Consider the following 27980-nt stretch of genomic DNA (forward strand, 5'->3'; position numbering starts at 1 on the left):
CATCAACTATGTTATACGCACCGAGCGTTTGTCGATCTTCCAGCTGGCTCCCTCTACATATCGCCCTCACATCTCTTGTATCCATGGTAAAATTTACCATTTCGGCTTGACTTGCAATATCCGTTAGCGCATGATCACATTATTCATTGAACTGAAAATTATAATGGAAATCGCACCAATCCTTTCCTTCAGTGACAGGATCGTGTCTGATTCCGTAGCCTTGATTGTGAAGGGAGGTTTGCTATAGACCTGGATCTGTAGAGTGAATCTGTGGGCCCAGTCGAGCAGAATGTCGCTTCTGGCACCGAACCCTTCGCTCGACGCTTGCGAGAGGCGATACATGTCCTTCCATGTTTTGATCACCTTGCCGTGAATATAGAAGCATCGGCCGAGCCTTGGCAGGCCGGCCTTCCTTTCCATCTCTATGCCAATGCTTTCGAATGGTTTCGTGGAGTCGCCCTTGAAGGTATTAGTGCTTTGTATTAATACATATACTACTTTATACTCACATGGACGGAATAGCTTGACTGCGTCCCCGAGACCCGAACCCTGAGATTTGTGTTGATCATCTTACACAGGTCCAGCTCCAACAGAACACATGCACCTGAGTCGCTCAGCAGATCATTCACCGTCCGAACTTTCATCTTCGTCTCCTTGATCTTCTTGCAGTAGATCATCTCTCCCGGCTGCAGCCCCAGACTCTTTGCCGTCACCATGGCATCCAACGACCCCTCTGCCACCATCTCCTCAAAGAACTGGTCCCTGGTGATGAAATACTCATCCTTATCATACGTCGTAATCACCTCAAACTGCATCCCCCCCACCCTCTCCTCACCCGTAACCTGCTTCTCCACAGAGTATCCCGACCCGAACGGCATCGCGACAAACTGCTTCACCAGCCCAGGACTGACTGCCACGCCGTCAAGCCATGGCTGGGGTGGGACTACGACGTAGTCCTGCTTTCTGGCAGCTTTGTTTGTCCGCCTGAGATAGGTTGCCATGTTGGGTATCATGGGCTCCCCAGAGATCCCGTTGACGCCGCCAAGGTATATCTTGATCGCGAAGCGCCTCGTGTAGGGATAATTTGTACGGAAGGACATCCACATCGCCTCTCTCTCTACACTACGTTAGTAAAGCTCCGCATAAAAAGCCGAGAGGGGATACCCACGGTACATCGGGATGAAGACGCCGCCTTTCTCCCCCATGTCCGCCGGTAGCCTCTTCGCATAATCCGCAATGTTAAAGATCGGGAATTTCCCTAGATACGGTGGAAGCTGGTGCTCTCTCCCGTCGTCGGGCACCCTGATTGTCCTGATGAACGAAATCTCAAGGTTGCCGTTATCGAACGATAGGCATTCGTTGGTGCCCTTGATGCTGCATTCCACCTCTTTCTCGAAGCCTCTGTTCAGGCCGGTAATCAGCTTCTCGTCTTCATAGACCCTCAGCCCGGCGAGCGGGGTGTCGTAGTATGATTCCTTGTGCGGCGTCACGGTGAAGGCGAGGGGGGGTATCTCGTAGCACATAGGGGTGATTATCGAGCTTTGGTTATGGAGGACTACAGTATCGCAAGCTGCGAAGCCTGATCATTTGTGAGGCTTGTTAGCAACGCTCAGGATATAAAATATTGTTAGTATACTTATACTAGATGTAGCAGCTTACCGAGCTTTCCCGTGCAGTGAGCGACGATCTGCTCGGTGGGCATGTCAAGCGGAAGCTCCACATCCACACTCGTCTTCCCAAAGTTCATCTTGCCGCCATAGATGCGGACCTTTACATTTCTGGCCGGCGCAGCCGATGCTGCTGGTTTCTGTGAGCGGCGCATTTTCTAGCCAGGCTCTCTGTCGATGGTTGATTGATGATGATGCGAGAGGTGGTTTGGAAATGAGAGTTTTGGATGCCTTATTGAGGATTGCGGGTGTGTGGGGTTTGCCTGAATTGTGCTCAGTCGACCGTAGTCTAGAGTACTCTAGATGATGGTGGTCCTTGCCAAATAATATTCGAACTAAAGCTCTGGATTCGCCTGCAACGGAGCACCACAACAAATATTTCAAGAGAAAAACCCAATATAATAATAGTACTGCTTTGTTTGGATTCGCGAACCACAATTTGAGGTGATCGTAATCCTCCCTCTCCAAATCACAAACTCCCAGGATCACACGGAGCCTTAGGTAGCAGTAAAGGATTAGTAGTAATACGGTTTGAGACGCGAATTATCTAAGTGTAGCCAAGCTAGGCGCCCAAAGGAAACGTAGCGTTTAGTGCCGGTATTTACAGGTGTCCATCACGACTATGATGTACATGTAGTTATGTAGTTACCTCTAGCTACTATCAGCCCCCTGTTAGTCGAAGTTGATCCATCTCGCCAACAACGTCGGGGACAGCGAGGGTTAGGGTTGCATGCAGCGATATCGCAGTCGCTTCTCATGAGCTGTGATTGGATTTGAAGTTCAGCCTTGCAAGCGCTTAACACTTCATCATACACTTCATTATACGGAGTGGGGTGGCCCCCCGCTCTACATTCGAGAATCCTCTTCATCAACCCGGTGCCTATTTATCCCGCAGTAACAATGGAAGTTGGCGCATCTATAGTCGGTTTACTCTCGGCAGGGGCGAGCATCGCCATCGCGATAAACGATTTCGTAACTAGCTGCAATAATGCACCACTTTTTGCGCAATCGATTCTCCACGAAACGCTCGAATTTAGCTACGCCCTTGAGAAATTACAACATTTAGTCGTAGGACCACAAGCTACCTCTCTTGACCAATCTAGAACATCAATGATTGATGTCAACCATCTCTCATTGACACTGGTTGGATGTGTTTGCACGTTTTCACAACTTGAGAAGGAGATTCAGCGCATGAAGCTTAGCGGTAAATTTGGAATCTTGGATCGTGTGAAATGGTCCTTCATAGAGCGAGATGTTTGCTCGATCATTCAACGCATCCAGAATCACAAAATGTCCTTGATGCTGATTCTCACTATCCTGAAGTATGTGTTCAAATTTATTTTATATATCTTCCTTCCACGCTGAGTGACTTCAAAAAGGGTTTGACTGATTTTGTTAATTTTCCACGTCCTGCAGCGGATCGGCCACCGAAGCAGCGAGCAGTCGGGAGAGTCTTAATACGCATCTGTCCAGAACGATATCCTATACTCCAAGTTCCATGCCTATTGATGATGACTCAAGCTCAGTCACGAGCAACTCTAGCCTTTCCCAGAAGTTATACCGCCATGCTTTCGAGTCCACACTGTTCGTTAGCCGTCCCTACATTAGAGGGAGGAGATTCGACGATGCCCAATCGGCGTTCTCTATTGCAACATCACAGCGGCCAAAGGGGTGGTGGTCTTTATATACCGGGAAGTCCAACGACTCAGTACTCTCCTTACCAGTATCCGTCACAACAATCTCGGGCACAAGCCTGACCGAGATACCATCCATTTGTAACTTATCATTGCCGGTGCCCCCTGATGCCCTACTGAACTCTCTTCCGAACCCCTTCAAGCCCGGAGACCCCGGAGACCCTCCCCCTCCCCGGCCCAGTGGCTCCACCGATCGCGATAGACTGACACCGAGGAATGATACTTATCATTTGGTTTCATTCCGCCCTTTTCTGCTTAAAGCTGCTAGACAAGGGCTTAATACAACAGTGACAATGCTTCTAGACAACACAGCAGATATGAGTATCCAAAGAACGCAGCGTCACCTGGATGATGCGCTACACGTGGCGATGGCTCATGGACACGAAGAAGTCGCACAGATCCTGCTGGAGCGAGGTGCACGCATTTCAATTGAGCCAACCAGTGTCTCGAGTGGTGCTCATGGGAAGGAGAAGAAAATCGATGATACTCCGCCGCGCCAAACCGCACACATGACTAAGCTTCTACGGGTAGCGATAGTTGCGGGAGAGATAGATAATGTGGCGCTACAGCTAGATAATGGTGCAGCCATTGAAGATGTTGATCACAATGGAAATACAACTCTACATCTGGCCCTTGGCATTACTCGGAAGGATAATAAGGACAAAATTATTAAGCTCCTCTTGCACCGAGGCGCGGCCGCTGATACGAGGAACAAACAAGGACTCACGCCCCTACATCTGGCGGCGAAAGGTGGCCATAATGACGCCATGAAACTCCTATTAGACCGAGGGGCGGCTATTGATGCGAGAGCCCCCGGGGAAATGACAGCCCTTCATCTGGCGGCAGAGTACGGCGACAAGAAGCCCGCAGAGCTTCTATTAGACAGAGGGGCGGCTATTGATGCGAGAACCGACGCACGGCTGTCGAAAACGACAGCCCTACATCTGGCGGCAGGGCGCGGCCACAAGAACCTCGTAGAGCTCCTGTTGGACCGAGGGGCGGACATCGATGCGATAGATAATCAACACAACACTGCTCTACACCGAGCGCAGGCGGGGGGTAAGAGGGACGTTATAGAACTTCTCCTGGACCGAGGTTCGGCAATTGAGGCGAGGAACGAAGATAAACTCACGCCTCTACATCTTGCGGCGAAACACGGCTCCAGGAACACCATAGAGCTCCTATTAGACCGAGGGGCGGCTATTGATGCGAGAGCCTTCGGGGAAATGGGAGCCCTGCATCTGGCCGCAGAGCACGGCCACGAGATGCCCGCAAATCTCCTGTTAGACCGAGGGGCGGCTATTGATGCGATAACCTTAGGCCAAACGACAGCCCTACATCTAGCGGCAGGGCACGGCCACAAGAACCTCGTAGAGCTCCTGTTGAACCGAGGGGCGGACATCAATGCGGTAGACAATCAACACAACACTGCTCTACACCTAGCGCAGGTGCGGGGTAAGAGGGACGTTGTGGAAGTCCTCTTGGACCGAGGATCGAAAATTGACGCGAGAAACAGATATGAACTCACGCCTCTACATCTTGCGGCGAAACACGGCTCCAAGAACACCATAGAGCTCCTATTAGACCGAGGGGCGGTCATCGATGCGAAAGACAATCAACATAACATGGCTCTACACCTAGCAGTACAAGTGAAGGGTAATAGGGACATTGCGGAACTTCTCTTGGACCGAGGCGCGGAAATTGAGGCGAAAAATGAAAATGGAGATACGCCGCTATGGTTAGCAGTGGTAGCCGCCGAGAAGGCCACTGTACAGCTGCTGCTGGACCGAGGCGCAGCTATTGAGGTGACAAACGAAGATGGATATACACCTCTACATATTGCTACTTTGGATGGAACGATGGATATCGTAAAGCTGCTGCTGGCTCGAGGTGCGAATATCAACGCAAGATCTCCGACTGAACGAACGCCATTACACTTCGCCGCCCGATTTGATCAAGAGGGTATTGCCAAAATTCTACTTCTTAACGGCGCAGACGTAAGTGCGAAGGATAACGCTGGGAATACTCCCTTGGATTTGGCGACATCCTCCAGTGGGACCCTCAAGCAGCTCCTGTTGCGGCGAACTAGGCGGGGGCTAGTAAAGAGCCATAGGAAGAACGCCCACGGCTGATTCTGAAGAGATCGATCTTGTACGGTTACATACTTATCCTTCCCTCTTCTCTCTTGTTTCCTTTGTCCTTGTCATCAAATTTTAGTTCGAATTTCCATCAGCGTTCCATCGCTCCTGTTGGGCTCTTCGAATGGTGGTATTCAACAAACCTTCATCAGCCTAGCCAGGTGTGATGACGAGCGGGAGGCTTTAGTGCAAAAGGGGGCTCACATAAGTGTGTATCCAAGTCTTCGACATCATATCAGCTCCTTCATGTTTTCATCTTCCTATCTCTACTGCACCTCAACTGAAACACAACCTACTGTCGTCTTACCTTTCACCAGTCGGTCGTACCTCATCAGCTCTCTCAAATCTAGTCTAAGGTATACGACTAAGATGGCTCAGCTCACCACCAAGAGTTACCGGCTACAATACTTTAGCACCCGAATAAGTAATTCATGAGCTGACTTTTCAATCCTACCGGACTTCCCCCCCCCCCCCCCGGGGGGGCTCCGTCCAGCAATAATCTTGAAAAAATGATATATTGTCTTCAACGAAAGGATATACTGTTGAAGTAGAGTCTTACTGATTATTTGTATGTTTTGATATTTACATGTTTTTCTTTCTTCATTCTCTCCAGCCCTCAGCTCCCTTTTAGTTAAAATTGGGGGGGGACAACCCCACCGCGGCCTAGAAGGCCTACCTTTCGGGTCTGTGTTCCCTTCCCTGGTCAAGCGTGGAATCGGTTTTGGCGGCTGCGGGTAGGGTTAAGCGACTTGAGATCCTTCCTTTTCATTACCCATTTCCCTGTCTCTAAAAACCAGCACTTATATCCATGCCAAGTTGTCTCCTTAGGTGTCTTAACTACTATACTTGGAGCTTTAGTTTACTATGTTATAACCAGCTTTTATTCTTCCACAGTATACATATCAAATTTCCTTTCCTCCTCCGCGTTACCATACCTTCCACCGCTATTTGCGAGACCTTCTCTTTTCCAAACCAGAAGAACCGGATAAAGCGATAGATAGGAGTGTATGATAACTGCGAGGGCATCAAAGGAGTCTCCTCCAGATCTAGATGCTATTATATTGGTGCGTGTGGGTTTACTACCAATCCTGTCCGATTATATGATAATAAATATTCTTTCCCATTGTCGGGATCAATCAATAGAATCTGTGTCCTTTCTGTCTCCGAGGTTAGCAAACCCAGATACGACCAAGCTTCAGGAAGATTCCAAACAAGCCTATTACCAGGAGAACGATCAGAACACGAGTGAGGAAAACGAGAACAGATCATCCCTATTTGGTTCAGCATTAGACAAACATTTTAAGGCCTTAGAGCTACTTCTAGATGTAATTTAAGTAGATATATTAGCAGCGATGGCGCACATGTGTTTGGTTTTATAAAGCGATTTATATAATTACTCTATCACAAGAAATGCGGTACTGCCTAAAATTATTAGAATAATACTCTATAATATGTATAATTATATATAATCTGAAAGTATTGATTACAAGTACATATAAACTTACATCATATGACTTGATATTAGAATACTATTGCTAGTTTTCGTAAACATGCCAGATTCAGTTGAGAGTGCGAGAGTTATAAAAGGCTGATTTTTGTGGCAATCACATACTAGCTTCATTTCAATTTTCCCTCTCCGTTCCACTAATGATTACGAAAGTTGACTCAGCTATGTCTAATTTGAATCGTTGTGTGGAAACAAACATATATGCATATATCTTAATTCAAAGAGGGAAATTAGCAAACTTATTATTTAGTCTTGAATCTAATTTGTTCCTTAGTAATATATAATATCATCCTCCCACTGCTAAATCCCCATTGGCGCTTCGCAAATTTGGTATGTATATATAGTACATGTTTGTTCCAAGAATATGTGAAGATTTAATGCCCTCATATAAAGTACAAGGCCATGTATTTCTTTACATAGTCAACATCCTGCTGTATTGGCTTTATTATCCTTTCCGGGGCAGGCAGCGCATGCCGGTATCGCTTAACCTTGCAGAACCTATGGATATGTGTACATGTGCCGCACAGGAATATGCTTGATTAGCCTAGCAAGGGCAATCGCTTCCTGGACTGGGTGGCAAAGTGTCAATCTTTCTCTGGAAGTAATAGGTTAAGAGTAGAGACGTGACAAAATTTGATCTCCGCGAATTCCTCACAACCTTTAAACAGAGACGACCAAATTAGGTACACATTATCAAAAGTATACGTCTAACAGGAATGTTTCCTTCCTTAGCAGTATCCTTCAGGAGCTTACGGGGCCGGCTTGCGGTGCTTCTTAATGACTAGTATTTTCCGTAGCAGGAACTTCAAGGGCCCTCTTTTTGCCATTTCGCGAGGGAAAAACAACTCTTTCTTTATGGTATATTCTCTCAAGGCTTCCAAATCCGGGAAAAAGGTGAAGGGTTTTCCTGTTCGCACGTAGTGAACCAAGTCGTAAATATTGACGTTCAGCGGTGCCAGAGCCTTCAAGTGACAGGATTTCAGAGGTCAATACTCTATCCGTCGAATATGTCAGAGGGCCTTCATTATGTACTCACCCTTCGACACACAAATATGCTTTCCGGGATGGGGTCCACTCCCAACAACACACAGAGATTTTGCCATGTTCCGACATCCTCATCGTCGGCGCCAAACATCGTTTCAAACTCGTCTCTAAATGAAAACAAGAACTTGGTATGTGCTGCTTTAGATTCGAGCCTGAGCTCAGCAGTGCTTTTCTTCTCAATCCCGTAGCCAAAACAGTTAATATCTTCGAGATCCCAGCCCTTCTGTTCTCCCAAGCGTCTGAATTCTGCCATTGGATTTCCCCTAGGGTTATAGGGAAAGTCCGGATATTTCGCAAAGAATAGATCTACCTTCCCCTTGAACTCCAGTTTGAAAGATTGCTGAAACGTATGGAAAGCCGCCAGAGTGTCTTTCTTATTCCAGTTCTTCAACGCCCTCAACCTATCAAGTTGGTATATCGGTGAGCCCTCGCTATCGTATCCAATGAAATCTTTATGGCGCTTAAAGAAATATTTGTGAACAGGAGACTTTGTTTCGTCTACAAGTGTCTTGAGGAATGTTCTCCGAGCCGTCTTGTATTCATCACTTGACTCTTCCCACTTCTCTGCTTTTTGGAGGCGACGGAAGTCTGTTTCGGGTGATTTTTCCGTGTCGCGGACGAAGTTCGGAAAGGTTGCAAAAAAAGGTTTTAGTAGTGGGTGATTTGCGGACTTTTTTTTATTCTCCCCGACGGGACTAGATGGTGATGGTTTCTCGACTACAATGGACGACGTTTTTGCTTTCTTGCCGGCAGACGTTGCTACTTTTTTGCTGCTAGATGTTGTTTTCTTTCCCGCCTTGGAGTACCTAAAGAACGCCGAAACTGAGAAACAGCGTAATTGAAACATTGGGCACCGGGTCCGAACGCTTGAATCTTCTGGGTGTTTATAAAGAGGAGATCGAATTGCAAAGGCACTTCCTTTACTGCGTACACCGTGTAGAGGGGTGACCGAGATGTTATTAGCATATAGGGTTAGGGTTACTACACAGTACTATTCAGGCGGTCCATTAATCTCTTGCCCAGCCTGCACAGCATGTACAGTCGACTCCTTTCAGAACCTGCGGCGGAGTTAGGATCGAAGCTTTACTGCGCTTCGTAGCTTGGCCAGAACTGTCAATTATAATTATGATTTGTCATTTCGAAAAAAGAACCAAGACTCTACTACGGGGGGTAATGCATCAAATGATGCATTTCTGAAATTCTACAGTGGAGGAAATCGATCCAGTGATGCATTTACTGTCGAGGCTTTTGGTAAATGAATCAGCTGATGCATTTGCCTTGACAGGTGATGCATTGGCCTTGACTGGTGATGTATTTGTTGTTGCTGATGTCTTTCTTGATGCCTTTCTTGATATTATTTTTCCGGATGCTTTTATGATGCCTTTTATGATGCCTTTTATGATGCCTTTTATTATGCCTTTTATGATGCCTTTCATGATGCATTTCATGATGCATTTCTATCCATATCTGCTGGATATATAGCACTCTTTGAGGTCAAATATATAACAAATGTTATATGGCTGATATGGTTAAGTATCAGCTAAGGATCAGGAGTTCACAGGTTCAGATCCCTTTTAAGTCAAATCATGTTTTTTTACGAAATCCGATTTATTTGACACATTTCCGATACAATGCCGATTCATTACCAGATGCATTACTAGATGCATTGCCCTCCCATTGCCAGCACATTACCCTCCTATTGCCAGCACATTTTCGATATATACATAATCGATGCATTACTATTCAGTGCGCAGGAAATACACAATTCCTGATGCATTCGTGGATTCATTTCTGTACGTTGGTAGAGAGAGGGAATCCCGGCCGCTTTAAAGAAAATCTACATGCATGTGTTGTATGTACTACATACATCGTATTCGCGGTCCCTTCAATTAAGACTCATGGGATATAAACAAAATCGGTATCTTACCGCACAAATCCATTTTATCATAACATTCCTCCTTAGCATTAATAGAGAGTTTAAGCCACCCGACCTTTTGGTAAACAAAAAAGATCGTCAGACAAAAAAGATCAGCGGTCTAGGGTCAAAAGAGCAAAACTAACGCAGGATTGGTAATCTTTCACGCCGATCTTTGGTGGCTTAAACTCTCTATTACATGCCACATTTGTTTGGGCCCAGTGTAACTACATGTAACCCTACTCTCACTTCCTGGCGAGAAAGACTGTATTCTGTCAAATGAACGACAGTTTTCAATTAGCTTATATCACGTTGCACTAAGGATATATGATCCTACACCCCAGAATATACCTACTACAGCATACCTTTTTTGTTCTTCCCATCGGGGGATATATCGATGGATTATTCCACCAGGTAGAAGGCGCGAAGCACACTTAAGTTATTAGATATGTGTTAACCCCCCCAAAAAAAATAAACACTCTCTACAACCAGCTCTCATGCTCAAATTAAACGCGTTGCTCCATTACTTCTCCCCTTAAATCCTTCAATAACACTATTCCATAAAACGTCGACTCCTCATGCGAGACTAAAAGTCTCAGCGCAATTAGACAATCGAACAGTAAAAACCACAGCATCGGCTCTAGGGGCCACCTCTAGCTAGGCATTTTCGAAGGTGTCAGCATTGTCTCGACGGTTTATAGGATACTCCCTCCCCTCAACACATACTCGGGGTTGGCTCTGATCTCACCTCCCTCCCCTCCTCGCCCTTCTGTCCCTTTCCTTCTTCAAACATATCACCAACGTCGCAAACACCAAGGCGATGTCTACCCCAGCTCCCCCATCCACCGCCAACACTCCCCCCATCAACCACGTGCCCCTCAAGACATATCTCGCCACCGTCAGTACCTCATTCCCCTCGGCGTCCTCAATCACCAACTTTGTCGGGGCCAGCAAGTCCCACTTCCACTTGTACATCCTGCTATTGTACACAAAGCTCATCGTCCTGCTCAGGATCGCCTCCTGCTTGACGGCCACCTCCGGGTGCGTGATCCCGTCAACCCACTTGACCGTCGCACGATGGGTCTCCCAGATCGACGCATAGATCTCCAGGATGTTCGCCCCCGCCGGCGTGGACACCAGGGATGTGCTGGAGAACCGGGTGGATTTTGTGCATGCCAAGAACGGGGGGCTAGTGGCCAGCACGGTCTTGCGGGAAGCGTCGACCTCCTGTTTGAAGTTCTTTGTGTCTGTAAGGGGGGCAGTAATGTGTGGTGTAAGATCATAGGCAGCGCATGACTTTAGGGAAGGGAGCATCGGCGGAGGGGTAATGTGCAGGATGTGGGTTGGCCTAAAGTTATCTGTATTTTCCATTTTCTTCGGTGAGTTTTCGACGTAGGATTTGAGCTTTTCTATGCAGTTGTAGAATCGCGTGGCCTGGCGGGGAGGAGCGGAATTTTCACCCTTCGAGAAAGTGGGGAGATTTTATATTCTCCGAAAATATCGCTGCTTTTCCTTGCTGCGTTTCGACTGCAGCCTTGCCGTGGAATCAAGGATGCTTCGCCTTGTGATCATTGTCCTGTGGTATGAAGATCTGGGGGCTTGGGATTATACGAGTTTTATGTTTGCTTTTTTTTCGCGCGCTCGAGATCTAAGCTTTCGCAACACCAATGAGCATGAAACATCTTTCCACACCTTAGCTAAGCCCCAAAAGACGTTCCTAGGGGGATCACTATCGGATTGTGCTCTACAGAAATTTCTGATAAGAAATAGCAGAGCCCAACGCCAGCGTGTTATTTCAGCTCGCCGGTTAAACCAGTCTAGCTTCCAATTAAGCCACGATTGATATCTCGGCTCTTGAATACGAGCTTTATGTTTTGCTTTTTTTCCCTATCCGGCGGGCCATTTGACGCCATAAACCATCACTCGGTACCTTGCGTGGTAAGCTGTCATACTAGGGATTAGTATACAAGACAGGATATACCCCTGCCGGTATAAAAGATACTTCGACAGTATGAGATGCACGGTAACAGTATAGATAATACAGTGGGAGTATGAAATATACTCCTTCAGTATGTGAAATACCCTGCGACAACACACACACCATATAAAATCCACAGGTTACAGCGCCACTCTATAAATGATCTTGGAACGTATTTGGTACGTTAATATTTTATTAGCACCCCGGAACTCACAGTCTCGCTCCCAGGACCACTTACGATAAGAACAGTAGCTTGCAGATGTGATTGGACTGGAAATATATCCATAGCCGGGGTCTAGCTGCTGGCTCAAAACAACCCCTACAAGATGAATGCCGTCACTAATCTCACAAGGCCTCAAGGGCATCCCTGCACTCTCGTATTTCTAGTATCTTTCGATCCGCGGCCGGCATAATCGAGTCTGATCGATATATCCCCACTCCCTGAATTTTCTTCAACGAAAAACCTCGAGTCGACGCCTCGACCACCTTTCAAGTTGAAAGACTTTAAGCTTTAAGCAACCGATATATATATACAAAAGGTCTACCGTCACCTTAACATCCATTAATCCATCCCCAGCTACAACGATTCCAAGGATTCCATTCATCCATAGGCTTCCCATATATATTGTCAGCCTCCTAGCGGTGACTCAGCAAGATCATTATTAAAAATTCTGTCTTTCCTTCTATACAGGTTTCACCTCTTACCTTTTATACAGTCCGCCTAAGCCTTCCGTTACCTCTTCTTCCATGACACTTCTTGAACTAAGTGTGCGACGCAGGCAACGGCTCCCAGCATAGACTCATGGATGAACATCTAATCGGAACATCTAGCCCCGACCGCGGCCCTACGTGGTGCGCCAGGTTAGAGATTCGAAGAGAGAGCCTCTATCTCTTGGCACGGGCTGCAGCAAGCGATTTCAGGTAACTATGATCATTGACACCCAACGCAATCTCCTACAAAATTTCCAAGACCGATATTTCGCTCAAGCCACTCTGGATACCCGGTGTTTAAAGTGTGCGTACACCTCCGTAATTGTAGTAGTGCTCTGACACCAGTAACGCCCCAACGGCAACAGCTCAACACCAACGCCTCCAAACACCACCATAACCAAAACCAACGACGCCTCAACCCAAACCGCAGTCAAAAAAATCAGAAAAAAGAGAGGATAGAGTTCAGTATCCAGGATTCCCACATGGTCACCCACTGCAGTACTAACTGGACGATATGCTGTTTGTGTATGGCAGAGCGGACGGGATGCCCAATTTTCAACATTCTATGACTGAACACGGCGGATTGAAGGGTTTGGGAGGATTTATATTACTGGTATTGGTATCACGGGCTGTGACTGTGGATGGGACAAAGAGCGGGATTACTGCGCGCGCTATGATTTCTACTAAAGCCAGGCAGGGACAGTCCCAGCGGGCCTTGGGCTCGTTTCACAACATCAAATGGGATACGGAAAACAGCATGAACGGTCATGGAAATGATTGCAACACCCGCTTTTTCTTACACCTAGTATACAAGGCCCACTCTCAACAGCTACAACACCCCCAAACCCCACCTCCACAAACCACAGCCCCCTAGCCCCCACTACCAAAACCCACTATCCAACGCCGCCGCAACCTGCTCCGCCACCACCTTATGTAACGCCGACGACGCTGTCACACCGTTAGCCCCCTTTCCTTTCCCCGCAGTCTTCGAAACACAGATCAAAGGGACATTAGGTCAACTCACGGTGAAACGTATCATACCACATGCACGTACTCGTCTGGCAGACGGTGGTCGCATCCACATACCCATACGCCGCCGGGTTCGAAATCACCTGGTTGAACGCCGGCTGGGTGTCAAACTGCCACACTGTCGTGCCCGTCTTGCCTGCCTTCCATGTCGCGGCGCGGGACACGAGCTGGCTGTTGTAGTCGGCGATCTGGACGACTTCGTTGGCGCGGACGGCGGCGCTGTAGACGAGCTGCGAGGGCGTCTTTTCGACCGCTACATATGGTGGGTCAGTGTTTATTTGAAGTATAAGCGAAAGGTGAGGGGGGTGGGTACGTGGAACACTCATAAACATAAACTTCCTAGCACCAACGTCATACAGCTGCTGCACGAGTTTAAAGATCTCATCCATAAGCTTCGCATGCAGCGCGGCCTGGTCCACGTCCAAAGCGTACGAGTTCCAAATATCGTTGATGCCAATCCAGAAGACAAAAACGGAGTCGTCACTACTCCACGGCCCACCGGTGCCGAGGTACTGCAAGAAGGTCGCGACCTGGGTGGTGAGCGGTGTGCCCCAGGACGAGACGATAGAGTTGTTGACGGCCGCGCCGCTGGAGGCAAAGTTGTAGCTGAGCGCGGTGGTGGGGTTGAACTCGGTCACGAGGTAGCCGACCCAGTTGGCGCCGCCGGAGGTGGTGGAGCCTGGGAAGGTGGGGTTACCCAGGGGGTTGGAGGCGCTGGGGGCGGTGCCGCCGACCCAAAAGCCAGTTGCGGAGTAGGAGTCGCCGCTGGGGGGGAGGGGGGGGGGGTTGTTAGTTACAGCTATCTGTTGATCGTAATTGAGAGAGTTGGGTGCCTACAAGCTGAAGATGTATTTTACACCGCCGGTAGCAGAAGAAGTGCTCGCGGTGGAGGTTGTGGTGGTTGATGTCTTCAGCGTAGTGGTGGACGTTGATGTTTTCAGAGTAGTGGCCGACGTCGTCGAGGCAGTACTAGTAGTACTGGTGATGCACTTGTCCACTGTCAATGATATTCCCACCACTCACGAGATATCAACCAGAGTTAGAGCTAGATATAGATGTCTCTCATACCTGGCTGTACCACTCGTTCTGCGCAACACAGGTCGAGCCACTGGCACACGTTGTAGCGCCAGTATATCCTACAGTCCCCCACCAGTCAATCAGCACATGCATCTCTCCCCGTAATTCACGAGCCCAATTAATTGCACTGCAATTGACTGAGGCTAACATGATGCAACCCACCAGAGCCACCACACTGTCCCCACAGCGCCACCGTCTGGCCCATCACCGCCGGCATCACCGCAAGCATCGCAATCGCTGGAAGAATCATTTTCGCCGTTCGATAAGTGTCCACTGATCTGGTTTCAATTGCACTCGAGAGTCGATCGCCAATTAATTATAACCCACCAACAAACAGCAAAGAGCGACCACTTATAAGCTCCGGATCCGCCCACAACATACCCTAATATCGGCTGTACGGAGCGGGGGGACCCCGGGTTACTACACGTACTCCAAAGACCCTTAACTATTGTTGTGGTAATATAATGAAATGAATTGAAGGGTATATATATATATTACATAGCTAGGCTATTCTGCGGTTGCAAGGGTTTAACGTAGCCCACGGGCCCTACTTCCGACGTCGCTCTCGGCAGAGTTTACGCAGGGCCCGAGACACAGCGGGACTACTAGCCGTGTGCACGATTGGGATAAAATCAATCAAAACTTTTTTCTTCACAACCAGCACAACTACATGTATGTAAGGCCCACTCCTAACAGCTATAAAAACACCCCCTCCGCAAGTCCCCAGCCCCTCCCACTACCAAAACCCACCATCCAATACCTCCGCAACCTGCTCCGCCACAACCCTATGCAACGCCGACGACGCTGCCACACCGTTAGCCCCCTCTCCCCTCCACGCAGGGATTTCAACTCACGATGATAGCTATCCCACCACATGCATGTACTCGCATGACACACGCTGGTCGCATCCGCATACCCATACGCCGTCGGGTCCGCAATGACCTGGTTAAACGGCACTGCAGTGTCAAACTGCCACACTGTCGTGCCTGTCGTGCCCGCCTTCCATGCCGCGGCGCGGGCCACGAGCTGGCTGTTGAAGTCGGCGATCTGGGCGGCCTCGTTGGCGCGGTCATCGGCGGTTTTGGTGAGTTGCTTGGGCGTCTTTTCGACCGCTGCAGACAGATCGATGGGGGTTAGTTTAGTGTTGCGTTTTAACAGAGTCGAGACAGGAAGGGGATGGGGGGAGGAGGGGCAAGCTGGGGGAGGTACGTGGAACACTCATAAACAGAAACCTCCGCGCGCCAACGGCATACAGCTGCTGCACGAGGTTAAAGATCGTATCCATGAGCTCCGAATGCAGCGCGACCTGGTCCACGTCCAGATAGTACGAGTTCCCGATATCGTTGATGCCGATCCAGAAGACAAACAGTGAGTCGTCACTACTCCACGGCCCACCGGTGCCGAGGTACTGCAAGAAGGTCGCGACCTGGGTGGTGAGCGGCGTGCCCGAGGACGAGACGACAGAGTTATTGGTGGCCGCGCCGCCGGACGCGAAATTGTAGTTGAGCGCGACGGTGCGGTTGAACTCGGTCACGAGGTAGCCAAGCCAGTTGATGCCGCCGGAGGAGGTGGAGCCTGGGAAGGTGGGGTTACCCATGGGGTTGGAGGCGCTGGGGGCGGTGCCGGTGATCGAGAAGCCGCTTTGGGAGTAGGAGTCGCCGCTGGGGTTGTTAGCTACAAGTATCTATTGATGGAAATTGAGAGAGTTAATTGGCCGGGTGCTTACAAGCTGAAGATGTATTTTACATCGCCGGTAGCAGAAGAAGTACTCGCGGTGGAGGTTGTGGTGGTTGATGTTTTCAGAGTGGTGGTCGTCGAGGCAGTCCCGGGGATGCACTTGTCCACTGTCAATGATATTCCCACCGCCCACGAGATAACAACCAGAGTTAAAGCTAGATGTCTCTCATACCTGGCTGTACCCTTCGTCCTGCGCATAACAGGTCGAACCACTGACACATGTTGTAGAGCCAGTATATCCTACCGTCCTCGCCCGTCAATCAGCACATGCATCTCTCCCCAATTAATTGCACCCAACTGATTGAAGCCAAGATGGCGCAACCCCACCAGAGCCACCGCACTGTCCCCACAGCGCCACCGTCTGCCCCATCACCGCCGGCACCACCGCAAGCATCGCAATCGCTGATAGGATCATTTCGATAAGTGTCCACTCTGATTTGAATTCAACTGCACTCGAGAGTCGATCGCCAATTAATTATAACCACCCACCCACCAACAAACAGCGAAGAGCCACCACTTATAATCTCCGGATCCGCCCACAACGATGATACCGGGAGCGGGGGAAGGATAGGAGAGAGACCGGAGGGTTACTATATGTATTCTAGAGACCCTGTCCTTGTTGTGGTAATATAATTACAATGAAGCGTATATTTCATACGATATTTCGAATTTGCCTATTCCTTTAAACCAGACATCGCAATGGGTGGCACCCAACCCGGGCATCGCCCGGGTAGCACCCGGCGGGTATCTGTTGGGTACGGCCTTTCCTTCAACGGGTCGGGCCAGGTGTGACCCATCTCTTGACCCGGGTATCCCCAGCTATTCCATGGGTGAGAAAAAGGCACTTTACAATTAAAAAAATTAATATATTTCAAATACAGTACCAAAAATGGGGTGTTTTCACTACCGCTAGAATGCTGCAAAAAATGCGGCTAACCAAATGCGGCCTTACTACCTCATTTCAGGGAATGCTGTATTTGCGACAAATGCTGTAAGAATACCAGAAAAGTGCTGGTGTCTGTCTGGACATATTGTATAGCAGTGTGACTGTAACGAGGCGAGTGTGACAGCAGGAGTTCCCGGCACAACACCACCATTGAATGAGCGTAATCGTTATTGATACAACCTACAACTATCAGCGAATCGATTGACTTCAACGTCTCCACAGGTAATCAAGCCTCCATCATGATAGTCTTCCGGTAGAAAAGAAACCCTCAAATGAAAAAGTATTTCCTTTAAAGCCCCATACTCGTATAATATTAATCCATACAACTATTGATGGATATAATTCTCATGATGTTGATGGTTATGTGGCTTCATCGAAAGAATACTGTAGCCAAATACCGTAGTACTAAGGCATTCACCAATAAATACGTATACTTGCACCCGCCACGGTATTTGACGGGTAGTGAGAACATCCCGATTTTTGGTACTGTATCTCCGAAATTACATGAAAGAAATAGTATATCCCCCATATCTGATGTCTGGCGGGCCCTACTTCCGGATCCGACGTTGCTCTCGGCAGAGTTTACGCAGGGCCCGAGACAGAACAGCGGGACTAGCTATAGCTATAAGCCGTGCGCACGATCGGGACAAATGATCAACAGCTTTAGTACTTAGATGTCGATCTCTGGATGTATGTATCAGACGTATACGGGGGCACATATCATATCAACTCCTGGCTGGGCAGCTCTCCTGCTGTGAGTGGCTGCGCCAGCTGTCAGGGCCAAGCCTCAGGCAGCCATGCCATGCTATATCCGGTAGAAACATGTATGTATAAATAGTAACCGTGCTATCTCCGATTCGACAGAATTTTAAAGAGAAAGGCGCAGCCGCCCATTCTATTGCACAATTGACGCGCTTAAATAGACTAGCGACCTCCCCTCCCCTCCTGGTACGTCTCTCCAGCACTTCTATCTCTACCCAGCCAGATCCAGATCTCCCCCCCCCCCCCCAAACCCTTTACCCCTTCCCCCCTTCCCCACAACCAACCCCCACAACCAACCCCCACAATGAGTAGCAGTAGCAGCACCCCCAACCACCCCCGCGAACACCCCACAACCCTCCGCAAGCTCCTCGCCTCTCCCACCCTCACCCGCCCCAAAGACTGGTGGCGCTCCCAATGTGTCCTCTACGAGCTGTCCGCGCCCGCCAAGGGCACCATCAAGACATACCGCGACGCCCTCGAAGCAGCCATGAAGCGGCCTGGCGGCCTCGACGGCGTGGTCCGCCCCGTGTTCAAGGAGCGCAAGGACCCGCTAAAGAGCGTGGTCGGCGCGAAGGTGTCCAAGACAAAGCCGAAGCCGAGATCAGGCGCCACGGGGAAGAAGGGCGCGGAGCCAAAGACGCCGCAGAGGGCGCCGGGGACGCCGAAGCCGAGGACGGTGCTGAAAACAACGAGGGTGACGAGGAGTATGAGGTTGGAGGTGACGGAGGAGGTAACGGTGGTGGAGAGTGCGATGGACTTTGAGATGGAGTATGAGACGGAGTATCGCGAGCAGTTCCGCAAGTTGAACACTGAGGGGAGGGTGGATGAGCACGTGAGGCGCCGGAGGGAGACGCTGTTCTACGGCGTGGATGAATCAGTCGAGTTTTGAGGTTTTGTAGGCCATAGGACGATTTACATATGTATCCCCTCCCCCTTTTCTTCTATTTTTATGTTTTATGACACTCCTTATGATTGTATTTACTTTGTAGAATGGATAAATGAATCAACTGCGGGCAGTAGAATCACAGACCGTCACTCAGGCCCAATTATTACATTTCTGGAATAGGCATGGCGCTGATCGACACTAGTGACAGCAGCCAATCGGAATTTGTGTGTGCCTGGCGCTAGTAATAATCATCTGCACGAGCTAGAACTATTGCTACTATTACTATCATGCCCTTAAGAGGCTCCTGGGACAGCTATATGTGTTGCTGTTATTCACATTCTGTCGCGGAGGTCGCCCGCTGTCGTTCCGGGCGATGTTCCTAATAGTTATGCCCTTGATCACAATTCCGGAGTGTCTTTGATTTTTAATCAATCGATTTTAATTATAATGCTGTTCGAATCCATGCAAAGACCAATCACCGCACTAGAAAACAGCTCTGCGAGGTAGCAAACAACCTATGGTCAAAGGGCCAATCAACGAAATCTATAATCAATCCTTCTGCCAATAACATAAAACCTATAACCTATAACCTAAAATCCAATGTCGTACCAAATCTCACCACTAACCAATCCGCCAATCATTCGACACACAACTCTCCGGATCTGCCAGTCTAGTTAGTACATCTCGAAATCCCTCATCCCCATCATCCTCTGTCTCCGGAACGCAACAAGACGAGCTCTGTCAGTGTTTCTCCACCTGTATCTCTCGTCCGCAGAATCTTCATCCAGTGCTTCTTCCTCGCCGACCAATTTAACGCTAGCTTTAGCGGTGGTGGGAGGTTTATCTCCTGTAACGGCTGACTCTCCGCCTTCCGAGCCGGATTTATCCTCATCCTCACCTGCTTCTTCCTCGTCACTTCCTTCTCCCACCTCGATATCGTTTTCTTCACCGCCATCCTCACCCACGGTTGCCCGATAATGAACCTCCTCCCCATCACTATCAATCCAGACGAATATCTCATCCCCATCCCCCCTTCCAAGTCCCACTCTCCACCTTCATCATCTGCTTCATAACCCTCACTATCACAATCGCTATCGCTATCTGCATCATCCCTCACAAAGATCGACACCCCGCCCTCCTCTTCATCCTCAGACTCTTCAGTATCGCTCTCGTACTCCTCGCTGCCACTGTCGGTATCAGCACCACGTTTCTGTGGAGAGCGAAGCTTGTCAAGTTGCCAAGAGCGGACACGCTCCACGAGGGTGTCGTATTCGGCTTCGCTGTCGTCAGTGGAGCTGACGTTGGTGATACGATTTTGCGGGCGGTGGGGGGTGCGCGGTGCTTCTTCATTGCTAGAGTAGTGGGAGCCGCTGGAGTAGTAGGAGCCGGTAGAGTTGGATGCACTCAAATAAGAATTGCTGGCTAGAGACGACATGGTGATTTTAGTTACTGTTGGTTGTATTGAGGATGCTGTGGATGTGGATGTAGATGCGAATGCGGATGCGGATGTTGTGAGAAGGGATAGTTCTGGAGGGTGGTTATGATTATATACTTGCGCGAAAGCGAAAGCGGTGTTGAAAACTATGCTGGCCAATATGGCAGCCTTGAAAGTTGACAAGGGAAGTTTCATGGTGTTGTTTTTGAAAAGTTGAAAGTGATGTGATTTTGAATATGATTTTTCTTGATGCATTTTAATAATAAGATATGAAATATGCGGATGAGTGCAAAGGAAGTTGCGAAGATGCCAGTAACGAGGATTCATGGTATGAATCTCGTAGGTTCGCGAAAACTCCCTGTACTGATGCTCTCTAGAAACGTTAGTTTTCGATACCAGCACCAATCCTAATTCTTTTTCTCCTCGTACTTATCAACTATAGCTACCTCCAAGTATATTCCAAGATACCTCCCTATTCCGGTATGGAAACCCAATCCCCAAAGCTATTAATCGTTGCAGAAATATGCTTCACCGCACCGCCTTTGAAACAGATTAATCTCTTTCAGATATAGAAGACGATAAGATGTTTCCCACACATACCATTATGTCCCGTCAAATCCTCTTGAATTCAGAGCAACGCAACTCATCCTCGAACCCACCCTTAACTTCAAAACGCACCCCCTCATAGCCGTCATGATCGGGGCCCATCCGCGCATCCTCCAGAATAGACCTCCCCATTGTCCACCCTCCACCATGCAAAATCCAGATCTCCACGCCTCCAATACCCAGTAAAGAATAGCCCGCATATTCCACACCATTCAAGATTCCCAGCCGTATAAAAGGCATCCCTCCCCACCCCCACCTTAACCTAACCACACAACACACACAATCATACAAACCAAACACTAAACTTATTATCCAAACCATGAGATACGGCTCTTTTAGGGCCGTTACTCTCTATAAACTCATGTATGCCTGGTACGCACTCCGGGAGATAACCTCAGGGATACATAAAAAGAGACCATCAAGAAAGCAGTAGAGGCAGGGTACGGGATATGTGGGGCGGCCGGGGGTGACAGGATGGTGCTTGGCTCTACAGAGAAAATCGCCTGGTGGTGAGAAATTAAATGCGGTTTGAGCGATAAAGGAGGGGATCGACTGCTTCTATCGGATGGATGAATACAGGGAGATGCAGGTCATGGCTCTATCACCGGGATACAAGAGATGGTTAATATCGACCTGACTTCAGGCCGAATCTTTTGCTATGATGGGGTGGAAGTATGGTGTTAGAAGTGAGCTGCCTAAGGACACCTTCCAGTACATGCTTGATGTACTTGATTGCCGACGATACTAATCATGCCAAGAATGACTAGGTATCCTAAGGATATAACTACACCTTATGACTCCCGTCTTTTGAAGAGCACGTTTTCCTTTCTTTTTTTGAATATTGCATTTCATTTGCTGAACTCTCTCGTAAGAGTAATATCATTATAGGACGACCTACTCACCGTCTTGAATAAAAGTAGGATTGCTATATGTCTACTCTCAACATAATCAGTGTTTTGGCGCTTATGTCGGATAATTAATCAGTACTTATACCTATCAAATTGAGCTTGATAAACTTACATATATCAATTGGTTCGAGATAATTTCACGCCGTTACTTGCACCAGGCCAGAGAGTAATCATCTCCGCTCGCCTAACTTCGATATTTGAGTATGATAGTCATTTCAGGCATGCAGCGCAGCTAGCTAGCAGTCAAACGAAAGTACGAGGAGATAGTCATATAAGTGAGTAGAGAGTGTGCCAAAGGCAGTAATTCCGATGCCTATCGATTGTCAGGCCAAAATGAAATGTTAGAAGCCTCTTTCTCGTTTGATCGATGATATGTGGGGACGCACATTGTGTGCGTTGGAACCAATCACCAACCACATGAAGTCATAGAGAGGGCCGTGTCATTGCTGCCCATGCTCCCAGACATCACGATTTCCGCGTTGCGTTACGTTACGGCCGTGCACATATTCTTATTTGGCCTTAAGGTCTCAAAGACACGGTTGGTTTTGGCATTGCAATTAGGACCGACGTCAAGAGCTTATTATTCGCGTCGACCCCATATCGATAAAGGCCCCCAATTTACATATCTAAACCCACAGAGTCCACCTATCCTACTGAAATCAAGGATTGATCTTCATATCTCATTATTCAGTCCTCTCTCCAGAAGGATGTTTAGTTTTACAGCTAATACCACACCCATTCCTCCTATTATCACGCTTCATGATCATGATCATCCTCCCGAACCTATGGACTTAGACACAGAACCCTCAATGAACGAGACACAAGCGATTGAAGGAGAAGGGGCTTCTCAAGCTCTCACGCTTTACACTCACCCAAACACAGAAGCCTCAATGAACGAGACACAAGTTATCGAAGATTCTCAAGCTCTCACGTTTTGCGCTAGCTGCTCAAAAATCAAAGCTTCAAAAACCCAGGGTACGCAAACTATAGAAGAATCCCCTCAAGCCCTGAAGACCTATGTGGATCCAAACACAGAAGGCTCTAAGGCCACTGGTATAAATGAAGTTATTCAGGTCCCTGCTACACCACCAACATCCCTACCTCGTTGGCGAGCAGTCTGGAAAGTTCCAGACTCAGGCAAAGCAACAACCCCACCTCGACGCGAGAATATCGACCAACACCCCAAGAAAGCGCGAAAGGTCACTTTTTGCGACCTACCGCCCGAGAAGGCCTCCAGCTTAGGTGCACCAAAAGGGCCCCTACGCCGCAAGAAAATTAAAACCCACCAGCAGACAAACGCAAACACACCAAAGATGCCCGCCCACTATCCTCGTGACACTACTGTGACTAGGGCATGGGGAAAGCTTGTCGCGATCACGAGTGGTTCTGATGCGCCCTGTCACGCTTACAACACAATGTACCTACTCGCAGCGTATACCTCCATAGGGCGGTCGCGATCTTGCACATATAGATTCAACTATGTGACAGTCTCCAGGGTACATGTTCGGATAATCTTGGCAGAACCGGATGATGCATGGCCTCTCGATAACATGGACCCGAAGAAATGGCGCGCACGGCCGTCCATGCGGGCTTGGATCAATGTTGAAGCCTGCAATGGCTGTTGGATCAATGGGGAGAGGAAGATCAAGGGCTATATAGGCAGAATTTACGAGGGAGATATTTTACAATTTTTCCAGCCTGAGGGGATCTTCAATTACACGTGCGACTTCGATATCGGTGACCACGAAAGACCGCGGGCTTCGATTGATGATTGCGCCAGGACAGTTGTTCTATATTCACCCGTCAACAGGAAGCGGAAACGAGAGCGAGAAGAGTAAGTAGGTGGGAGGTGGTGGGACTGCGGAAGCTGGTGGAAATAATATTAATATAGGTTCGACACACTTGTGTTGCCAGAATCAGCGGTATAGATGCTAACAGAACGCAACCAGGCATATAGGAGGTACCTTATCTGGAAATGTGTGTACCCGTGGAGCTGCACCGGGGATGGATTGCGGTTATTTCGGGCGTTGGAAGTCTCATAATATATATATCGTTAATTCTCACGTAGCACATGAAAACGACTTATTTATAGTCCATGCATATCATCACTCCACACTCAAATCCTGATGCCTGAAGCAATCATGGGAGGCCTTGACATCTTTAGTAGTTTCCGGCTCCCCGATTCCTCGAGAGTCTCTGGGTCGGAAATTTAAATACCGAGAATGCATAAACTCATGGCGCCTTAAGGAGAACAGTAGATAAACCATAATTATATACCACTGTACTACAGTAGAATCCCGATAGTAGCAACCTCGATAATAGCATATCCTCGATAGTAGCATATAGTTGGGCAATCCCAAACGAGGTCGGTACGGGCAAAGCTGTTCCCGATACAAGCATATCCCCGATAGTGGCACACGAAAATCCGTTCCCTACCATATGCTATTATCGAGACTCCACTGTACCAAGGTCCGGAAACTTGGATCTGCCACGTTCAGAGCAGACTCGTCACAGAAAGTGTAAGCCTAAGTGTAAAGATGGTAAAGGTTTCGTTGGAAATTAGTAATTAATCCTAGGACAGTTTCCGAACAACACTCCGAGTGATATATTATGATGCCACGGATGTGAGTCTGCTGTTAACTGCAAAAGCAAAAAGAGGGTCTTTAGTATCGTGATAGTATATTATTTCCGTAAAGTCAGCCCTATCACAAGATTCTTAGGATCCCCAAACTCGTTGAAAGTTTCACTCCATTCACCAAAATGCCGTGATAGTTCAGTGTTAAGCCAAATGCCAAGCTATTTGATTTCTGGGCAAGCCTCTTTCAGGACGTCCCTACTAAATCAGAATCACCCCGACGCCAAAGAGATTTCCGGAGTCAGCTCGGGACACCAGCATCCTCACTTTCACAAACATTCCTTTCTCTTTTTGGTCCATTACAATCTAATCACAGGGAGTCGTCTCCTAAATACTAGGGCACCAGTTAGAGGCAAGAATTACAGAGCACAGGCACGAAACATGTCAGCCTAGTGGGTACATCACCTCCCCAGGAAACCCGTTTCTCAAAAGAAAGGGGAAGCAAAAAAGATGAGTTCGGTACCCAGGATTCCCACATGGTCACCCACTGCAGTACTAACTAGGCGATATGTTGTTTATGGATGGCAGAGCGGACGGGATGCCCAGCTTTCAACATTCTATGACCGAACACATTGGGGCCAATGATTGTGGCTCCTTGTTTTTTACGACAGATCCAGAGACCATCACACATCGACACAGCAATGGCTGGTACTCACTCGAAACCTTTTAAAAACAGGCCGACACTTTAGTACCCCAAGCACCCTTTGTGGTCTGGCGCGAGACCGCCAGTGTTGGGTAGGGTTGTCTATGGTTATTTAGGTTTGTTGTTCAAATTTCTCATCCATGCTCGTCGGAATTGCCCGCCGACCGTACCCTCACCTTCACCGAGCAGGCCCTCCAAGTGAAACCGGAAACCAATACAGACTTCCTTCATCAGCTTTGTAACTTGCTCACCCTCGTACTAGTAGGTCTGCGCCCACCCAAGCCCGTTTATTTCCGTGAACGTTCGCCCGTTGAGGTAAGTACATACTTACTTAGTAGTGAATTCATTTCAAGTTGTTAACGTTCGTTCGTTGTTGTTCGTTCTAGGTTCCTTCAGCGGTACATTATCATGATGACGTGAATAACGATGTGATTATAAGGCTTGAAAGGCTTCGCTTTCTTTTCCATGATTCTTTTCCCAGAATTTTATCTCGACCACCTGTATGGGCTGGTATTAGGAAGACCGTGCAGCGGGAATAGGTACAAGTACTTTCTTGCGAAGAAATCTGAGTACTAGTATTATGTCTGCTTTTTGCGAGACAGATCATCCTCCTGGTAAAGTTTAATATCTGGCTTCGCCCTGCTGACTTCTCGATGTTTCCCACGTATGGGATCGCCAGTACGTTGTTCACAAGGGTTCATCCCACGCTCAGGGACAACCACTTAGTGGTCTTGGCAAACCGCATAATTTTCGCACCTTGCCTGACCACCAAACAACGCTCCAAACCACAGCAAATTTCGCGCGAAACATCTCGGGTTGAAAGTCGTCCAATACATGATACGGCCATATGGAGAGACAACTCGAAACAACACCTTTCGGCAAGGTACTGGCAAACTTAGTAATACTCCCTCCCCGGCCCGCCCGCACTGCTAGTATTAACAAATCGACAACGACGTGATCCTTGCACAACAGCAGCCCTGCTGGCGCAATGGTAGCGCGTCAGACTTCTATCTTGATATCTGAAGGTTGCGGGTTCGAGCCCCGCGTGGGGTTGTTTGCATACAATCTTTTATCCTGCCCAAGTACATAGCTTCCTACCTGCGATCCAGTCATTTCCGCCTCATGAGACGCACTGTGTATCATTGAGCGGGGTACGGATCATGTGGAGGGGCAGCCGGAAAGTAATCTTATAACAATTATGCTTATCTTACATTACTCAGAACCCTCTTCTTTTTGGGTGTCTCGACTGCCCTAAGTAATTAACAATTAAATTCCCCGGGTACGATTAAAGAGACAGCCGTCAATCATCCCACCAAAGCTGTTTGACCGCCGTTTCAACCTACGCCGCCACAATACCTCAGGTACCACCACCCACCACACCCACACCTACACACTACCTACTCACAGACATGCATGAAGATCCATCGATCAGGCACGAACGGATGTATGTGTGTGGTGCTGGGCAGGGTGCATAAGCATAACCCGTCACTCGGCCCGCCCTCTGCACTGTGCCACCGTGGTGCTCTCCTCTCCTCACGTACCTCTGTAACGATTGGAGGATTGCAGAGACGTCATCGCAGGGCGTGTGTATGCCATGAGATGCAGAGTTTCTTTTTGGGCTGCTATTAATAGTGACGATGGAGGGCAGGGAGGGTGGAGGATAGAGGGGGGGGGGGGGGGAGTATTAGTAACCGGGCCAACTAACAACTAACCAACAACATGGAGAGTTGCACTTTCAGAACTACATATATCGGGATATATATAGTAGCATCATATCAATACGTAGCACATACTACATACTACATGAAGATCTGGTGGCAGCCAGTAGTAGAGTCTGTACCTAGGGTAGATATGGTGGTGGAGCTACATAGAGACGAGAGTTAGACATGCTAGCTAGAGGTGTTTATCTGTGCTACACACCGGCGCCGGAGTGCCTGAACGTTCCTGTCGCGTGTCGCGTGTGGGAGCCATGAGGTATAAACATGCAAACACCTAGGCAGGTACACTCCCCACCTCTCGGTTATTTAAGGTGTGCGTGTGGGTGGGTGGGTGGGGCAATTGAATTGAAAGGGGGGGTCGCTCTAATACCTAGAGTATACTTGTAGGTATAAGATCCAACACTCTCACCGTTAACTGTTAAACAGGAAGGTGGTGCACGACGTTATTATATACAACGTCTGTCCGTTGTTGGTGATTAAAAACACTCATGAGCACAATATAAGTATATACGCAAGTGGAAGTGGAAAGGGAAAAAAATTCCTAATAAGATAAAAAAATCCGTAGAGCACATTTCAATTAAAAACACGCCCCTAAAAAGACCTAAATTGACGCCCCCGACCCCGGTCCCCAACTTGCTCCGCCCCCCACACCCAGGTTTATAGATACAGCCAGACAGCGGAACAAAGGTAAAATAAATACACGCAGAAAGACAGCTATGCCGAGAAAGCCAAAAAAATTGTTTTATACACAAAAAAGGTGGATTATATATATGGGGGAGGGGGTATACAATGGTATCGTAATATAATCATGCACAGTAAACGAGATAGAAACGGGAGAAAAAAAAGATATTACAATACAGAACTAGAGACACCACATAAGAAAAGAAAAGACGGGCCTCTCGCGCTGCGATAACCCAATTGCAACCATAGCCAGGAGAAAGAGA

The 27980-nt window shown here is 48.3% G+C and overlaps 8 protein-coding genes across 8 annotated transcripts; 3 read left to right on the forward strand and 5 right to left on the reverse strand.

Moving 5' to 3' along the window:
- Positions 1–2567: 2567 nt before the first annotated feature.
- On the forward strand, positions 2568–5934 carry LAJ45_11415 (uncharacterized protein; the record flags this gene model as incomplete). The annotated part of the gene is made up of 4 exons (XM_046120922.1): positions 2568–2989; positions 3084–5358; positions 5475–5512; positions 5721–5934. 4 exons carry the CDS (start codon positions 2568–2570, stop codon positions 5932–5934), a joined length of 2949 nt encoding a protein of 982 aa, XP_045965884.1.
- Positions 5935–8030: 2096 nt separating this feature from the next.
- On the reverse strand, positions 8031–8897 carry LAJ45_11416 (uncharacterized protein; the record flags this gene model as incomplete). Its single annotated transcript, XM_046120923.1, has 1 exon — positions 8031–8897. The coding sequence occupies one exon, from the start codon at positions 8895–8897 to the stop codon at positions 8031–8033; it is 867 nt and encodes a 288-aa protein (XP_045965885.1).
- Positions 8898–10618: 1721 nt separating this feature from the next.
- LAJ45_11417 (uncharacterized protein) lies at positions 10619–11336 on the reverse strand (the record flags this gene model as incomplete). Its single annotated transcript, XM_046120924.1, has 2 exons — positions 10619–10622; positions 10714–11336. 2 exons carry the CDS (start codon positions 11334–11336, stop codon positions 10619–10621), a joined length of 627 nt encoding a protein of 208 aa, XP_045965886.1.
- Positions 11337–13534: 2198 nt separating this feature from the next.
- On the reverse strand, positions 13535–15010 carry LAJ45_11418 (uncharacterized protein; the record flags this gene model as incomplete). Its single annotated transcript, XM_046120925.1, has 6 exons — positions 13535–13602; positions 13679–13936; positions 13997–14448; positions 14521–14672; positions 14752–14819; positions 14923–15010. 6 exons carry the CDS (start codon positions 15008–15010, stop codon positions 13535–13537), a joined length of 1086 nt encoding a protein of 361 aa, XP_045965887.1.
- A 486-nt stretch (positions 15011–15496) lies between these two features.
- On the reverse strand, positions 15497–16912 carry LAJ45_11419 (uncharacterized protein; the record flags this gene model as incomplete). Its single annotated transcript, XM_046120926.1, has 6 exons — positions 15497–15564; positions 15615–15872; positions 15970–16421; positions 16487–16596; positions 16670–16737; positions 16825–16912. The coding sequence occupies 6 exons, from the start codon at positions 16910–16912 to the stop codon at positions 15497–15499; spliced, it is 1044 nt and encodes a 347-aa protein (XP_045965888.1).
- Positions 16913–18509: 1597 nt separating this feature from the next.
- LAJ45_11420 (uncharacterized protein) lies at positions 18510–19094 on the forward strand (the record flags this gene model as incomplete). Its single annotated transcript, XM_046120927.1, has 1 exon — positions 18510–19094. The coding sequence occupies one exon, from the start codon at positions 18510–18512 to the stop codon at positions 19092–19094; it is 585 nt and encodes a 194-aa protein (XP_045965889.1).
- A 671-nt stretch (positions 19095–19765) lies between these two features.
- Positions 19766–21264, reverse strand: LAJ45_11421 (uncharacterized protein; the record flags this gene model as incomplete). Its single annotated transcript, XM_046120928.1, has 6 exons — positions 19766–20087; positions 20138–20899; positions 20956–20998; positions 21064–21066; positions 21127–21145; positions 21205–21264. 6 exons carry the CDS (start codon positions 21262–21264, stop codon positions 19766–19768), a joined length of 1209 nt encoding a protein of 402 aa, XP_045965890.1.
- Positions 21265–22849: 1585 nt separating this feature from the next.
- LAJ45_11422 (uncharacterized protein) lies at positions 22850–23997 on the forward strand (the record flags this gene model as incomplete). Its single annotated transcript, XM_046120929.1, has 3 exons — positions 22850–23824; positions 23883–23931; positions 23990–23997. 3 exons carry the CDS (start codon positions 22850–22852, stop codon positions 23995–23997), a joined length of 1032 nt encoding a protein of 343 aa, XP_045965891.1.
- Positions 23998–27980: the final 3983 nt, after the last annotated feature.

The sequence above is a fragment of the Morchella importuna genome (assembly GCF_003444635.1).
Source record: "Morchella importuna strain M04M26 chromosome Unknown Morimp01GS067, whole genome shotgun sequence".
In the NCBI taxonomy this organism is placed as follows: Eukaryota; Fungi; Ascomycota; class Pezizomycetes; order Pezizales; family Morchellaceae; genus Morchella; species Morchella importuna.